The sequence below is a fragment of the Prinia subflava genome, chromosome 2 (assembly GCF_021018805.1).
Source record: "Prinia subflava isolate CZ2003 ecotype Zambia chromosome 2, Cam_Psub_1.2, whole genome shotgun sequence".
Taxonomy (NCBI): domain Eukaryota; kingdom Metazoa; phylum Chordata; class Aves; order Passeriformes; family Cisticolidae; genus Prinia; species Prinia subflava.
Genome location: NC_086248.1, coordinates 82992461 through 83010137, shown reverse-complemented (window position 1 = coordinate 83010137; position 17677 = coordinate 82992461). Strand labels below are relative to the sequence as shown.

The following is a 17677-nucleotide window of genomic DNA, read 5'->3' as shown; positions in this document are numbered from 1 at the left end:
CTAAACTGTTTAAATTTCACCCTGTTTTTCCTAAGACTCTGGCAGCTTTTATCTGAGTTGATGTACCTTGATCAGAAAGTTCACCATTCATTCACATCCTCAGCATTTGAGGAAGTAAGGATAATACATCTTGTAAGAATGACTTCACTTCAGAAAAAAGTCTCATTTTCCCCATTTCTGTTAACTTTTCATTAGGTTTTGTCTTTCTAGTAGATAAACATAGCACTTGAGCTACTGCAATGTATTATTTATTTCACATATGTAGCCAGGAAAATACTTTAAGGACTTCCATTTTTGCACAGATCATTCATGTTCTTATGTTTTGCAGCTGGAGCTATCATTTACAAATGTAAATGTGAGTGAAATGTTTCAAGGATTGCAGTGAGATAATTTAACAATAAGGATAAAAATATTTAAATTAAGGGAAATCTCTTTTTTCCCCCATAACTGTATCCGAGTGTTATTATCAACTGTCTGTCTTTTTTTTTCTGACATTGAAATAACTCTTGAAGGAAGTTGTTGGGTTGTTTTTTTAATAAGGAGAAAATTAACTTTGTTCTTAGCAATGACATTTTAAAATTGAAATTATCAATATAATGCACCACTGTTCAGTCAGAGAATTGTGCTTTATATTGATTGATTTTAGTCCAAGTGTCCTTAGGCTATATTAATTTGAGTAAAAATGATACATTAAATATATAATTAGATACAATAGTATTTCTAAAATTAACTGCATCTGCAATCACTAAGAAGTTACTTTAATTTGGAAATACTTTCATATATAGGTTTTACCAAAACCTAGCCTAAAAATGGTGAGAATTTCCAAAATAGAAATAATACTGTTTCTTATAAAGAGTATTTCTTCTCTGCGTATGTGCATGTTGGCCTTTGTTACAGTGCTCTGTTTTGCCTGTGGTATATAACCCATAAATCTGAAATATTCTTAACAAAATGCCTGATTTTTACAATGTTAAAATTCTGTAAAAGTCGGTGGGACTTCTCATGTACTTAGACTTGAACACATGATTAAGCAGCATCTTCAGGTGGAGCCAAAATTTTTCTGTGAGCAGTGACTACATTAATAACTTATTTACACAATTGTAATTGATAACATAGGACCCAAACCTACCACTCTTGCCTGGATGAGGAATCCTTTTTTAATTTCAGATAAATGCTTTGAGGTGTCCAGAGGGAGGCAGCTGCAGGGGAAGGAGCAGGGGGCAAAACACCTCTCATGAATTGTGCTTGAAGGTTGAGGCACTTAGATTGTGTCCTGTTTTGGACTGGTTTTCTTTCCAGCCATGGGCATGTAACGCCATTTATTCTGATTGCATTGTCCACACATGTGACATCTTTGTATGTACCAAGGCTTTTTTTAATATATGTTGGTGGCTGTTTTATGTGGTTGCACCTATTAGGGGTGAAGCCCACCCCATGATCAGTTTACGAAGTCAGTGCGCTTCTGTGAAATCTAATGGTGAGAAAATGTTACTTGGATGTACTCAAGCTGAGTTTCCATGTGAAGTGAAATAAAGCCAAGTACGTGAATGTCAGCAAACTTGTTTATAGGGGTGGGTGGTAAAGCATACATTATTTAGAAGGTTGAGTCATGAGGCTGGTCGGGTTTGTCATGTTACATCTGGCACGTCAGTCAAAGCTGGGGCAGCTGCTGCCTGTCACTAGTGCTCTGGTGGGGCATTGTCCGCTGTTAGCAGCCAGCAGCCTCCAGCAGTGTGGGGAGGAACACTTCACCTGGGCCTGGGCTCATTTTCAGCGTTATCATTACAAACACTTCTGGACTCCTTTGCAAAAGAAGGCGGTTTTGTTTCACGGAACATCTGATATTTTTTGTGTCTGTTATTAGACAAAATACTCAAATAGTAGTGGTGAGGTTTGTTAGTTTACAGAAATAAAAATGCACTTAATATTATAAAACATTTTGCATCTGTTTTGCTATATGCTTTGCTTCCAAACCACCTTAAACTACTTCAAAACGTGATGTCAAAAGTCGATATGCAGTCAAAGCACAATTCACTAAATATGGGGAACAGCACCATCCACTGAGACCTTATTAATTTTCATTATACACTGCCACATGAAAGATGTGTATGCACTAAAAGAATTAATGAAAATTATATTCATCACTACTAAGTGCAAATCTCTGTGTTTGAGCTACCAGTACATTTAATCACTATGCTTGTACTTGAATTCAGTAAAGTGGAAGTTCTGACCAGCAGGTGTAACAGATGCAAAATTAATGGATATTTTAAGTGAAATTTTGCCCTTATGCTCAAAGATAAATTTTGTGATTTACTCAAAGTCAGATATTGCTTTCATTATGTCTCTTCAATTTATATTTTGTCAAAAATAAACTTAGTTTTGTATTTCAATCCATATAACTTTCTATTGCTCACCAATAGAACATGTAAAAAAAATTGTGCTTCCTGCCAACAATAACAGGCATAATAAAGCAGGGTAGACAAGGCTTATTCATGGTGAGATGCAGGTCATGGCAGAGATCACGTCAGGACATAATTATTTAGAAGTATATCTTTTTATTTCTTTACAGCTTTTTAGATACCAGTCCAAATTTGTTTCAGTCTGCAATGTGTGTATGTACAATGTGACAATAAGGAAAGATAAAGATGTTTGTGTCATGTGACTACTTTGACTTAATGATTACCTAGTGTCTGAAAAACTAATTGTTCTTAATCATGAAGTTCACAGACAAGAGAAGTATTTTATGCGAAGTTTTTCTTAAGTTGAGTTAAAGATTCTTCATATTAATTTAATATTTTGAGTATTCATTGTTGCTTTACTAAATTTCCATTCATTCTAATTTGAATGAGAATGACATTTACAATAACATTGTTATAGATCTCTGACTGATTTCTAGGGAGTTTTCATGGTAAAAAATATCTTCCGGTAAAAAAGAAATTCAGTTTTATTGTGAGATAAAATAATTGGTCTGAGAAGGGATTTCAATTGAATTTTATTATTTTGCTTCTAGTTTTGTAATCTGTTCCAGAAGATGTGCAGATATACATACAGATAAGTTTTCATTTATGCATCAGATCAGCGATAAGTTGAGAGGACATGCACTTGAGAAACTGTTCATATATGTTATCAGAAGTTTTGTTCATGCATCAATGAAAAAACAATAGAGCAGAGGTTCAGTTCCCACTAAAGGATGTTACAAATCTTTCCATCTTTGTTTGAACTTCCTAGGTTTTTATCTCTCATTGGAGGAAATGCAAACGACATAGGAAAATCAGATATGCAGCAAAAAGTAAATGTGGTAATTCAAAAGGAAGGACTGGAAGGCACAGCCAAAAGGCTCAATACCACCATGCACACACTGCAGCTGATCATTGATGGTCTCACTCAGCCTGAGGGCTACGACATCCGAACAGGTAAACCTCAGTTTGGAAGGTTGTAATCTCAGCTTGTTTTATGTATCAGTTTTAAAACAGCACATATTCTTCTTCTAAAATCAGTAGTAGATTTTCATGGACATGTAACTTAATTTCTTTTCTCAGTTAAGGTAAAGGCTATATCATAGTCAGGTGTTTCTTTTCAGTTTTGTAGGTAAGATGTGTGAAACCTGTCTTACATCATGGCATTTTCAGCCATAGGAAGGGGGAGTTGTATGGCTGTTAACAGATGAAATAATTTCAGTATGTTGACTCTCTATTGGCTGAATCTGTGTTGGCTCTCCATCACAGATGGGAATGCTGAGACCAAGGTGAAACAGTAGCAATAAAGTGCTGTGGAGCAGTAGTGGGTAGTTCTGCACTTCTATTGCCCTGCTTTCTGGGAGACCAGTGTAACTGATGCTCGTGGCTCATGACCTACCCTGGTTAAAACCTGCAGTGGTACTGAACAGTTTGAGGTAAAGAAAGATGAAGTAAAACATCTGAGGATGCTGTTGTGTAATGACACTTACAGCTGGATTCTCTTATAACAGCAGGAGATAAAGGTAGACAGCAAAGAGGCAGGCTAGTAATAACAAATAATAAACATATGCTTAAAAAAATCTAAAGCAACATTTCTGTTCCCCTTTTTAGCTCATTAATGGTTTCTGTGCTTATTTTTTAAGTATTCCCCACTAGTGATCTTGAAAATGTCTATTTTTTTCTATCTCAACTTGTTCTGGTGATCTCACACCTAAATTACAGTAGGATAGGCTATTGACATAGGAAGACATAAAAGCAAAAGAGAGAATCTTCAGTGGAATATTCGTATTCTGCTGATCAAGGGCATTCAGTATTACTTTAGACAGACTCTGTGACTAAAAAAGGCAGTCTATAGTAGTCTTATGTAGCTGTATGGATTTCTCCATCATGAGTTCTTCCCATGAGCCTGCAGGTCTTCATGAACTGCTCCAGCATGGGTCCCTTCCATGGAGTGAAGTCCTTTAGAAACAGAATTTCATTGTTTCCTAATGAGGTCACAAGTCCTGCCAGAAAACCTGCTCCAGTGTGGGCTTCCCACAGGGTTGCAGCCTTCTTTTGGGCATCCACCCGTTCTCACCCTCCATGAGCTGCAGGGGAATCTCAGCTCTGGCATCTGGAGCTCTTCCTCTTCCTTCTCTTGATGTCAGCAGAGCTGTTTTTGTCACATATGCTCAATTCTCTCTGCAATTGCTGTTGCACTGGTATTTTTTTTCTTTTTAAAATATTTTACCCCAGAGACATTTACCACCACTTTTAATGGGCTCGACGTTGGACAGTAGTGGATGTATTGGACACAGGCAAAGCTGCAGAAGCCCCCACTCACTGAAGCCCACACACACACCCCACACACCGAAACGTTGCCATGCAAAGCCAATACAGATCCACAGACTGATTAAATTCCACTGCATTTTAGCTATAAACTTGTTCAGGCTGAATTTTATTTCTCAAAAGCAAACAGAGAAAAATTATTGCAATTCTGGTTTGGTGATGTCCCTTATGGGAAACCTCAGTCTTTATTATATCTTGGAAAGGTCAAACAATGGTAGGAAAAGATTGAAAGATAAATTGTTGAGATGGCTCAGAAAGGTTTTCTGCAGAAGCAGAAAGTGGTAGGGAAATAAGAGTTTAAAAAATCTATCTGTGCCCTTAAATGCAGAATGTGAACATTAATGTCTCAGCATAATCCCTTCTTATGATCATGCCTGTGTGATTTTTCAAGTTCTCGGTGCAAAGCAGCACTGTGAAGTTTTTATGATGTCATGGTGCAGATGAACAGCAAGCCTAAGAACAATGCATTGTTGACTTTTCTTTTAGTGTGTGATGAAACTGAATATTCATCTTCCTGTGGAAGTGTAGAAATTCCTATAGGAATAGAATTTCATGTATAATTGATGTAGCTTGAGTCACCTCATGTATTTTCTTGCTAGAGCCGACAAAATTTAAAGAATCTTCCAGTCACTGCCTAATATACAACATGCTTCTGATCCCCTTATGATAGTTTCATAACACAAAATTCACTATACTTACTACTTCAATAATCTAAGTCTTTTAAAGTGATTCACAAAATATAAGAAACAAGTTGTTTACCACAGATGGGTCTTTATTTAAAAATGTACAGAAATCAGTATTTGTGACCTAAGAGCTACCTTGAGAAGACTTATTAATTAGAAACTATCATCTGGAAACAACTCTTAAAAACCCTTTTTCTCCAGAGTCTTATTTGTGTTTCTTGTTTCCTGTAACAGATTTTGATAAACCTGACTTCAAGAGAAGCATAGTGTGCCTTGAAGACTTAAATGTTGGTGCTATTTTGACTGGAAAAGTTGAAAATGCAACGCCATTTGGAGTTTTTGTTGATATTGGCGTGGGAAAAGCGGGTTTGATTCCAGTGCGAAGCATAACAGAAGCAAAACTCTCTAAAGTGAAGAAGAGAAGAAGCCTGGGCCTAGGTCCTGGAGAAAGAGTGGAAGTTAAAGTGCTTAATGTTGATATTCCTCGACTGAGGATAACATTGGATCTTATTCGTGTTTTGTGAGAGGGGTTTTAGTAATTGAACCTTGACTTTAAAGGATAAGTAATGTGAGCAAGGTTATGGTGACTCAGGCATTGAATGAATATTGAAAATGAAGACATTTTGAAGCCTTCAGCGCCTTGCTGCCTTTTTTTTTTTCTTTAGTTTAACAATTTTACCACATTTCTTGAATCTTTTCTGCTAACAATTGTTGGAACGGGTTTTTGGATTACTTCCAAGCAACCTTGTTTTGTCTGCAGAGTAAATGAAGTTCCAGTGGGCTGTCAGACAGCTCTCTTACCTGTTGTCTGTGCAAGATTTGCTTAATCTTCAGTTAGTACTGCTTGAGAAGACTCATCTGTAGTTCCACTCCCAAAAAACAGCCATTCAGTTTGCCTGTTTTTTCTGGTTGACAGTCTAAAAGAGGGCTCCTAGTGGTAGGAAAAAAGTTATCTTTTTAAGTTAAGTGGTAATGACATTGCACCAAAAATAGACTGAGGAAAAAGCATCTGCTAAAACCAGATGGTTCAGAAATAGTTATATTTAATTTATTTGACCAGTGTTGTTAGGTCTGTTTACCTGTATTATTTTTGCTTGTTTAGTTATCATGGATTAACACAGTTGGATGTACCTTGCAGTGTAAGGAGCTTTGCTCAAAGGTTTCAAAAGACATTTGTGTTGTTCTATACTTCTGCAAAATAAAAACATTTCTGTCCATCTTTTCTCAGTGTACTGGTTGCCCAAGTGGTTTAACAGTCCTAGTTGTCTTTCTTTCCAACACATGCTTAATCACTCACACTACAAATGCTCACTGTTTCCTGCTAGGTGTGCCTAGCACAGGAGGTTTGTTTCTTCTAACTGGAGACTTCTTGGTTTTGTGGTATTCTGGTGGTGTTTCAAAGGATTTACTTCATGAGCCAAGTTTTCAAAGGATGGGTATAGTGGAAGATTAATTTCCAGCAACAGCACATACACAACATATATGTATATATATAGTCTTTCCAGGGAGTTTTTGGTGCATTGGGCATTTGCAGTCATCAAACTTGCCTGTAAGCTGGGAAAAGCTCTGGTCTGCAACAGATGAGCCCAGATACACTGTAGCAAGTGTCAAACATCTCTGATGACAAGGTTTCTAACTACAAATGTCCAAGTAGCTGCTGGCACAGGGTCTGTGCATGAGTTAGGAACAGGTTAGCTTGGTGTAATCTCCCAGCTCTGTGCATTAGTTTTCAAAATGATGAGCCAGCTGTAGGTAGTGTATTCTGGAGATTAAAGGATAATATAGCACATGGGAAAAAGGAAGACAGATCTTACTAGCTTCATTGCATTTATCCACTGAAGAAAAGATAACTATTTTCTATTATGTTAAAGTCAACACAGTTTGGAATCATGTTTTGCAGGCCTTTTAAAATTTTCCTGTAATACTTCTGCAAGATAGATTTTGTTATGAAATTAGACACTGTAATACCATGTTACTGTCTTGAAAAACAGAGATGCAAGGCAAAGAAGTTGAATTTTTTTTTCTGCAGGTGATACATTTACTTACAGCAGTATGTCCATCAGGAGAATGATTTGTTAAACTTTATATATGATCGCTGCAGTATCTAAGCACTTAGCAGAGTAACTTCTTTTTCTTGGCCTTCTCTAAGGAGGAGATCAACTTGATTTCCTGAAGCACAGTTTAGTGAATAATATAAAGAGTATTTTTTCTTTCTGTGGTATTTTGTTTGTTACTGAAATTAATTTTTTAATCCGTAATATTGTGAGGATTGTAGCATCTTTTGCATTTTTATGTATGTCTCTTGGATTATCATGAAATTCTTTAAATGCAAGACATCTTGAGCCTATTTCTCTGACTATTAATTCACAGGAAGCATTTTGCGTACTCAGAGGACTGACCCACAATTCAGAGTACATACTCGTAAGTAGTTAGCTTTCTCGGTAGTGGAACTTAGCAGTTTATCCTGTGTCATCCAAGGGACTGTGGGAGAATATCATGTCTGTCTCTTTGAATGATTTTAACCACACCAAAATGGGAAGTATATGACTTCATGTCATATGTCTTAAATGTCTGTAGCTCTGCAGATATAATCCCATTATTTGTCAGCTAGTACAGTGCCTTAGCTACTTCCCCCCAAAAATATTTTTTTCCATTGCAATTTCTCTTCTTTTTTTCACTCAAGCAGCTGAGTGAGAGTGTAACAAGGATGAATATGCGTACATATGAACTTCTCAGATCTCTGGAGATTCAAAAATTACTTCTTCTTAATCTAATTCTCAGTTTTCATCTTGAATTCCTGTGCTGTTCAGATTTCTGACATCAAAGCATCTGTAATTCATCTTAAGTTTCTGAACCAAGACTTTTTTTTTTTTCTGGATGGATGCTTTTTCCCATTTGAAATGCTGTCCAATCTTTGGAACAAATTTAGTACTGCTTAATGGTGGTGCCTTCTAAATTTTGAACAAACAAACTCCTGCTTCCTCGTGATCTTAGTTAATTGCTTCAAAGTACAGTTTCTCAGAAGAAGTAAATACAAGTCTTTAAGTTTCACTAAAAATTCTCCTTTTGCCTTAAGCTGTAGATTCCAAGGCATCTACACACCTTGTAATGTAGTTCCACTTCTCCCCAGAGAGAAAATCCGGTCCATTGATCTTGGATGACAATCTGCCTTTTTAGACCCACCCTCACTCTAATAGTCTGGTGTTTTGCAATCATCTTCCCCTGATATGCAGACCCATAAGAAGAGCTTCTAAAGATTTCCTGTGCTTCAGATATTACACAAAGGAGAAGAAGAATTCTACTGAGCAAGATGGCACTTGTATGCCTGGCTGTAGTAATGCAAAACAAGAGTTTAAAAGAAGCCATTTGTTTTGGTTTTATTCCTGCCTCAGGCAGTTTTAGACAGCATATATCAATTTTCCAGAAACATGTCAAACTCAGGAATGATTTAGTATGCTGTTAAACATAATAAAATCAATAGGAAAACAAATAGAATTTCCATGAGGAGCAGACGTTCGGAGAAGCCGGTCCATATGGCACATAGACATGCTGGAATTTGGGCTTTGTGGGGTACTTGTGTCAGAAAAACTGCATACCATCGGAAAGTAATGCATAATTCAGGAGAACAAATAATCTAACAGCTTTGTGGTAGTGCGTCTTGAACTTGGTGTCTGTATTTATTTAACAACAAATACACTTAGAAACTCTATGCCTGCAAGCTAGAAACCAAACATGAATCATATTTGCCTAATTTCAGAGCTTTCTGTAAGGAGCCTTACCCGCCGTGAAGTGAGTGCTGAGTGAGTTCTCGGTTCAGCCTGAATAGCACCTTGCTTTTCTAGACTTCCTGAGGGTGATTTATGTACCTACTTAGCTGTGCTTAAGCACATCCAGCTTCAAAACTATCAGCCCTGTAAGACAGTGGAAGGAACGAGTTGGTAATGCCAGTCTGTGTTACTCTGTCTCCCTTTTGTTCAAGGTTTCAGAGAGAGCAGTGAGGGAGTTTGCGTGTCTCCAGGGCTTCATAAAGGTTGGCAAGTCAGTAATTCCACTCCTTCCCGTTAGAGACCACCTAAAGGTTTGAGAGCACCTCTGTTTACTGGTCCCAACGTTTCCTCACCCGCCTCATGGGCATGTAGAAACTGTAACTGTTTAGAAGTGTTTCATTTTGAGAAATCCTTGTGAATCCATACTCTATAAAGGTTCACAAGTAAATGATGTGTCTGTGTTTCTCACAGCAAACCTCAGTGAGTAGTTTATAGAGAACTTCAATTGCCTGTTTCCACTTGAGCCTCTAAATGGTCCCTCTGGTGGATGTTGTAACTCTGTGCTGGCTACAGGTACGTCCTGCTTATTGACAGGTATTTCTAGGAGCTGACCATCTAATTCACATTACAATTTTGGTTGGATATTTTTTCAGGTAGATATAAAGTGACTCATAACAGCAACTCATGACAATTTGTAGACATCTGAAGTTGAACAGCAAATGATACAAAGTGTATGTATTGCAGCACAGGCTTTACTACAGCTTCTGGAAGCTGGAAATAGCAAAATTCTGCAACTTGGAAATAAAATTCTTCGATCTGGGAGGGACAAGTGCAGGAGTATTGCTTCTGTGTGAGTTTCCACAATGGGGATTGCTGCTTTTAATCAAGCCTGTTTGGTTTCACGCTGTTTCTATAACTGTTTGGTCTCCTGTGAGCATGTTCTAGCTCCATCAAGAATCCTAAGAGATTCTCCATGCTTTGAAAGTGAGAGAGGACTGATGGCCATGTCCAGATCAAGACAAATCATCCCACTGAGAATTTTAAATCTAACCAGAAGTTCAGGATAAAGCACTCAAATGTCATCTCACATGTTCTCTGTCCCTGACTAGGAGCTGACACATTTGAAATTGATCACCTTGTTTCACTAGTTAGAGCTTTTACTTTATTTGACTTCTAGAATTTAAAAACACTAAGGCATGTTCAACACAGCAGTCCAGTTGATATTATTAGAAATTTTTGTTTTGTCTCCCACTTTTGTTCCCGAGAAGAAACAACAAAGAGAGGAGCATTTAGTAAACTGAGGACCCCCATGACTTCTTTAGCTTTATTAAATCTGGTTGAGTTCAGGCTTTTAATTGTTGAGACGTCTTTAAGGCCAGCAGGAGACCAGCACCTCAGAAAAGTTAATCAGTGTTATTTTCTCCTTATCTTACAGGATCCATTTATCCTACTACGCTTGTATGTTACCAAATGAAAAGTGTTTTCAGTATGAAATCAGCTAAGCTGGAGTTTTGCATTCTCATATCTCAATGACAGTCATATTTCTAGGAAAGACTGCCTTTATTTGTGATCAAGCAGAGAATTTTTTGCATGTCACTCACAATGAGGTATGTGGAAATAATGTCATGAAAGGAACTGTTGTGCTTGGGGGTCATTTACAAAGACTGAAGAGAAGTGAAATCTTAGGAAAGTACTTTCACCTCAGAATTAAATGTGTGGAATATCTTGGCAGAGAGTGGAAACTGCCACATGCCAGAGGCTGTGTATTGGCACTGTGACTGCTTTTTTGTGTGATGAGGAGAGGGAGGGGCAGGAAGTGGAGGGATTTGGGGAAGAACATCCTGCAAGATGTAAATGGTCTTATGGGAATGAAGTTAAGATGATGAAATGCAAATGGCAGTAATGTAATGGTAATGTAGTAGTAGTGGAATCTGAGCCTGGTTGTCTCTTGCTTCCTGTACCTCCCATGAAGGTAAAAAATAAGCATAACTATTTGTTATAGCTAATGGAAATTGCATATCTCATATCAGTGTATATTGTAACTAAAGTATGGAACTAATTGGCTTCAAAAGGGAGAAATACAAAGTATGTACTCTTAATGGATTTGCTTCTCATTTGCCAGTGTTGCTGTTTCTAGCTAGTTTATTAGGAGTAGATCAGTCCTTGCTCATCAGCACTTCTGGCTGAGAGAGTGCAGCTGTCATGTGTGACATATGTGTTGTCCATCAACATATGGCAGGGGGCAGAATTTTTATCATCCATACCCAGCAGGAAGACTCCTTGAAAGACTATTTTGTCATAGCTTTCTTCGATCCCTTGAAATTACTGTGTGGCTATACTTAGTGCATGGGGGTAGATGCAGAGCCAGTCAAAAGCTGAAAATAGCAGAAAATCCAGTATTGGTATACTGGGTAGAATTTTTTTTCCAAGAGCACGCAGCCTCAGTGATTTACGATCTGTACTTATGATTAACTTTTTAAGTAAGCACATTAGTCTCTTTGCTTACCTGAAATACAGTCCTTCCTGGTGTGCTCTATGTCTGAGATGGTTATTCAGTTTTAAATTTGAGCCTGTTCTCAAGGTGTTGTTTCTTATGGGCTGTCCAGTTTAAAATTGGTCCAAAGTAGCCCAGACATACTAATCTTCAGTGTCTTTTAGGAGGCGGTGTTTTCTGGGACACAAAATTAATCACAATGTAAGAGCTGGAAGAAACACTGCCCAACGTTTGCTCTTGATGGAGTCTGAAGTTTTTGTGTCTGATGGTACGTGGTCACTCTTCATGGAAAAGAAGGAGGGTTGGCAAAGCTTATTAAGTGAATTTCAAATTTTGTGTCATTCAAAATGACAGGAAAGGAAAATGTCTGTCTTGGAAGTAGGACATGCTTGACAGACTTTGGCACAGTTGTTTCCCATATTTCGGAGTATTGAGCTTCTCCCTTGGATCAAGTTGCAGTAATGTGTTTTTTTAGGAACCAGTGTCACTTGTGTGACAATATGGCCCTTTTTAGAGACCAACAAAATGACAGTAAAAAAATTCCCACCTGTGGGAGTGAAGGTTCAGTTCATCTCTAAAACCAAGGTTGCCCATAGTTAAAACCTTCTTAAAGAGTTTTTCAATTGAGAGAGGAGTGGCTTCCTCAAGTCTTCCCTCTTGTCTTTGTTGAACCAGAATATCACTGGTTTATCAAAATTTCTCTTTGCCAGTCTTTTTTTTTTTCTTTTTTTTTTTCCACTAATGCTGATCTGCAGTGAGCTATTCACATCTAGGGAAACCAGAGTGCAGCAGAGCTTTGTTTTCAAATGTAAGTACAATTTCATTATTTCAGCTTATGTTCTGTGTCCTTTAAGTGTAACTTGTATCTGCGTTTCTTTTGAGAAGTACTAGGACACTTCCCATATAATCAGGGTGACAGTAACAGTAATAACTGATGTAGGGGCTATTGTGTCGCAACCGTGTGGGAAGGCTCCACAGGCTGCCTCTTCAAGGGGAACTGTGTGATATTGTATGATTTTCAAATGTGGAAAAAGTTAATAAAGGATCAGAGGAATGCCCATCCTCTGCATGAAACAAGGCATGGGTTCCACATGGGAAGTGTTATGTGATGACCTCATCTGAGGCAAGGCAATGGCTTAGTGCCTATCCGTGGCATAACTAGAAGTCAAGGATAAGGATAGATTGTACTTTCTCTAGCCCTCTTGCAGCATGAAGGAAAGTCTTTTTCCAGAGATTTCTAATGTCTGTCCGTTCCTGGATTGTTCTTTAAAAAAGAAACTAAAGACTCCACAAGAGCAGAAGGTAGGACAGCAGTCCTGAGTCCAGTTTCAGTGGGCTCAATCTGATTCCATGACAGGCATCTCAGTACAGGATCCCTTCTGTAAGATTACTGAGTCCCTTTTAAAAACCCATTTGGCAGTGTTACCCAACAGAAGCTAATGATTGTATCCTGTGTACAAAAAAGAAAGAAGCGGGGGAAATCCCCAACCAAACATAGGCCCACTGTCAGTGAAGGGGGGTTTCAGTTGGACCCAAACAGGACTGTGACTGTTCAAATGGAATTTACACAAAGGCGGTGAGTCTCTGTACAGGTGGTGCTGTGTTTTGGGAGTATCAGCTCCCTTGTCAAATCCACAGAAGCTAATGATGTGGGCTGTAAAATCAGTGGTGATTACAACATTAGTGTTGTTGCTCTGCATTTCAAACTGAAGCTTGGCTGGTCATAATAAAATGGAGGCAGACTTTGTTCTACATGTAAGCAATTACAGCATTCCAGGAGCTTCTTTGTATTTTCATGCTACGAAAACATATCAGTATAGCTGAAAATGAAAAATAGCTGAAAATTGCAGAGCAAAAATATAAATACGTGTGGCATCTTTGTTCCATTATTTTATTTCGGTTTGTAAACTATGCTATCGATGAATCTATTTTGTATATTTCTGGCTTTTGTATGCTGGCAGGACAGGCATAGATATGTCTAGGAATGTGCATGCAATAAACAAGCTATACAGAGTTTTAAAAATATATATTTTTGTGGTCTTAGAAATAGGATGGTTTTGGTCAGAAGAACTTCACTCTGCAAACCAAGAGGCCAAATAATACTTTTTCATGTTTCATTTGGTTGAGTCTAACAGGTTTTCTACTGATGCAGGAAACAGAGACAATTTTTTAGGTTTTGTTTTACTTAGAAATATTTATGGAAATTACTTATTTAAAGAATTATTTAAATGAAGGTGCACATGTTGATGAGGTACATTTAGATTCTCTGGATGATTTTCTAAATTTTTCTTTTATCCACCCAGTGGCTTTAGCACTTGCAAAATGCCAGGGTTGCATACTTCCGTAGTTCTCTTAATAGCATGCTAAGGGAGCAAAGATCATCTCAGCAGCAAAAATTTTAAGAAGGGAGAGGGGGGAAGAAAGAGGCCCAAGTTTACTGTGTAATTTAGGTGCGCGCAGTGTTCTTGCTGTATCTTGCAGAAACACCTTCGTTATTGTTTCATTCAAACTAATTCAAACAGTACTTTGTGCAAATAATTCTTGAAGGAGCTTATACCAGTGAACAAGTAGAATGTTATCAATGGAACAGAGATTGACTGTTCATCATGCCTGGTATATATTGCTTTGTCTAACAACTTGCCCCAGCAGATTTACAATTGTGTTCTCTCTGAAGACCCTCCCAGCTGCACGGCCTGATTGACGGAATCTGTGGGCAGATGCACTTGCCAGACTCCAATAAAGATGGGGCCTTGGGAACATCTAAGGCAATTATTGACGGGCAGCAATCCACTAATCAGACAATTTCAAAATTAATCCCACAGTCCCTTACTGTATTAGCTTTCCTTCTTGTTTGTATTTATACAGCAAATTCATGACTTCAGTGAATACTCTCCCTTCCAGCCCAATTATGTATCTCTGAGGGTATTAAATTAAAAACAGAAAAAATATTGAAAGTGGCTTGCAATTAGTTTCTTTAAAAAGTGGTGTGGCACTTACAGGTTGGGGTTCTTAATATGATGCTTGATAATAAAAGTAAACAGGATTTTTTTCCTCATACAAGTAAGGCAAGTATTCTTAATATGCCTTGTTATAAAGCAGTCTATATATAATGAGAGGGGGAAAAGTGATTTGACTTTGGAGTTTAATTATATCTTCATAAAATCCTTCTACAGTAACTGACAAATCCACAGTGTCTCCAAATAACATAAACAGATTTTGGATTGTGCATTTTGGTTTATCTTTCCCTTGTTTTATTCTGATCACTTTATCATACAAAATTGTATTGTATTTGATTGTCACCTGCCTCTTAAATGAAGACTGATCCAAACGTTTCTTTCTTGGGGAAATATAGAACCATTTTCATGGTGTAACTGTTCAAATGTGAGTCACTGCCTAGAGTCCTTAGCTGTGTACTGTGTATCTCATTCTTTTCAAATTTGGAAATCTGCTGCCTGCAATGATTGAAGGATTATTTTTCCAGATCTGAACCTGAATGTAGAATTTCCTATTTTTGTTGATGAAAATGGGCAACCAAACAGACACATCACTTTAAAGACATTATTTTTCATCTTTGCATTGCTGATTACTATTGGATTGAACAGTAAGAGCACTCTGCATTTTTGCTGTTTCCCACATGCAGCAGAAATTGGAAAATATTATTTTGTTTATTCATGATCAGTTTGTTTGCAAGTACAGAGAAAGAATGAAAATGAAAAAGAAACTGAACTAATCCATTGGAAGTCAGTGGGTGAACTCAGTGAACATGTGGGTTGGAGAGTCAATGGTGAAGTGCAAACTGTAAAAAGAGTAGAAAGTATTTCCAAGTTGAGGAAGTGGTGAGGCAGAGACTCTGCTGAAGAGGCTTAGGCTCAAACTCCTTCCTGGGTAGCTTTGGTGGGTTCAACCACTTTCTGTGTATCTCAAATTTCCAGCTGTATGGCTTCAAGATTTCCATCCTTGAATGAGTGCTGGGGGAAAAAAAAAGTTACATGCAAGCTTTATTAAAAATATAGAATTGGTACAATTTTCAAGTAAAAAAGATAAATCTGTAAGGGACAGCAGCACTGATTAGCTTTGATGTTTTTAGTAATTGTACGTGGAGCTGATGGACATAAAGTTACGAACATACAAGAGCATCATGTACTTTGAGCAAAAATTGAAATGAACAGTATCCATTTTGGCCTGTTGTAATCAGTCACAAGTTTGAATTCATTCACAGACATGGAGGACATGTGAGGCAAGAGTCATACCATAGGTAAACTATTTTTGGATTACCTGAATTATTTCTTGAACTCTCTCTGCAGAGCTATGCAGCTTTTTGTCATGGAAAATGGCTGAATTAACACACTTGTTTGGTTGGATATATTTAGACAAGAAGACAAGGCTCAGGAGGCACAAGGGTAAAAGTTTCTGTGCTTCTTTTATGCTTCAATGTTTAGCAATGTGCCTGTGATGATGCCAAGCTGCATTTCCTTGTGCAAGCAAAACCCAGGATGGAGCTACTGGTAGGCCTTGTTTTATACTACTTTTATTTGATTTATTGCAGAAGTTGTTAACACCCCATAGTTCTTTGAATAAAATAAAACAAGAAAACCTATAAGGCTCAGCAGCAACATAAACCAGAGAGTCTTTTACCTTCATTATGAACTAATTCAGCTTTTGATTACCTGGGGATTAACACCTCCATATGTAACAAAATGCATTCTGTGAGCAAGAAGCTCCATAAGGTAGCATATTGGTTATATAATTGTTACCATATAAGGTAACAATTTGACATATTTCAATCTCACTCAAGAGGACAAAATGAAAAGTGGGCAGCTAGCAAACAGAGAAGATTATCCAGGTTTCCACCCATCCTCTTAAAGCCTATCAATTCACCAAGTAGGTTTCATATAAAATGATTAAAAAGTGCTTTAAAATTCACAGATCCTCTTAAGAAAGTAGTACTTCTGAATTAAGGTCACCACTTAGTGATATTGGTGGAGTTTTGCCCCTTAGTAAGGGGCCGAGTTTGGAGGTTTCTGAAATGCTTTCCCAACTAAATAATATTTTAATGAATGAGGGCAGCTTTTCAGTGCATATCGGCCTAGAGGGATCCTCTTTAGACACAGATACAGGTCAGCTCCCCTGCTTATGCTGCAGTTCAGCCAACTGATCATGCTCCTCTTTGTGGGCATTCCTTTGTCTCCATTTTATATGTGCAGGTGGATTCAGACCACAGGCTTTACATACACCACCAGCTGGTCACAGCTTTTGGTTATGGTTGACCTGGGTTAAGTTAGAACTGATGACCAAAAAGTGAAACTTGGCGTTACCAAAGCCTGCGGTTATTTGTTGCCCTTTAGGGATTGCTGGTTCTAAAGCAACAGCAATTAGGTTTGTGTGGCACAATAAACAAAAATAGAAAGTGCGTTCATATGGATAATGTAAAGATTAAAGCCCTTGCACTCTCAGCTGCACGTTGAATAGCTTGGGTTTTTATATGCTTTTAAATGGGAGGGCTGCGTAACATGACCCTCCAGTTGAAAGGATGCAGATTTGCTATACTCCCATCTGGATTATTACATTCAATTTAGGCCACATGAACTCCTGTGCTGAAGGTGTACATCTAAGAAAATGGTTGTGAATTGAGCGTGACTTGCATAAAAGAGCAAGTTGCACCTATTCGTTCTTGAAAACCATCTGCTTTTAGTTAAAATCACAGTTGGCTTGCCAGCCAGCTATGGGGGCCCCATCTTCTTTTCTATATCACCCCACATTCACATGCTTAATATACTAGTAATTTTATTATGGAGCTGTGGTCAAGACTCTGTGGCTAAGGTTGCAACCAGGTTCTTTTATAAGCTCTGTTTTTTGTCTGCCCCACTAGAGCTTTCACTAGGAAAATTGACTTGAAAATTGGCAACATTCACTCTGCACTTTGCTTCCATATATTTACATTCTCAGGCA

The 17677-nt window shown here is 37.8% G+C and overlaps 1 protein-coding gene across 2 annotated transcripts in view; it reads left to right on the top strand.

The window, feature by feature from the left end:
* Window positions 1-6684, top strand: part of SRBD1 (S1 RNA binding domain 1) — a 125160-nt gene extending 118476 nt beyond the window's left edge. For both annotated transcript variants that reach the window (XM_063390813.1, XM_063390812.1), the window contains exons 22-23: window positions 3229-3413; window positions 5702-6684. In XM_063390813.1, coding sequence (XP_063246883.1) covers window positions 3229-3413; window positions 5702-5991 — 475 coding nt within the window. In that variant the 3' untranslated portion in view covers window positions 5992-6684. The remainder of the gene's footprint in view (window positions 1-3228; window positions 3414-5701) is intronic.
* The last annotated feature ends 10993 nt before the right edge of the window (window positions 6685-17677 follow it).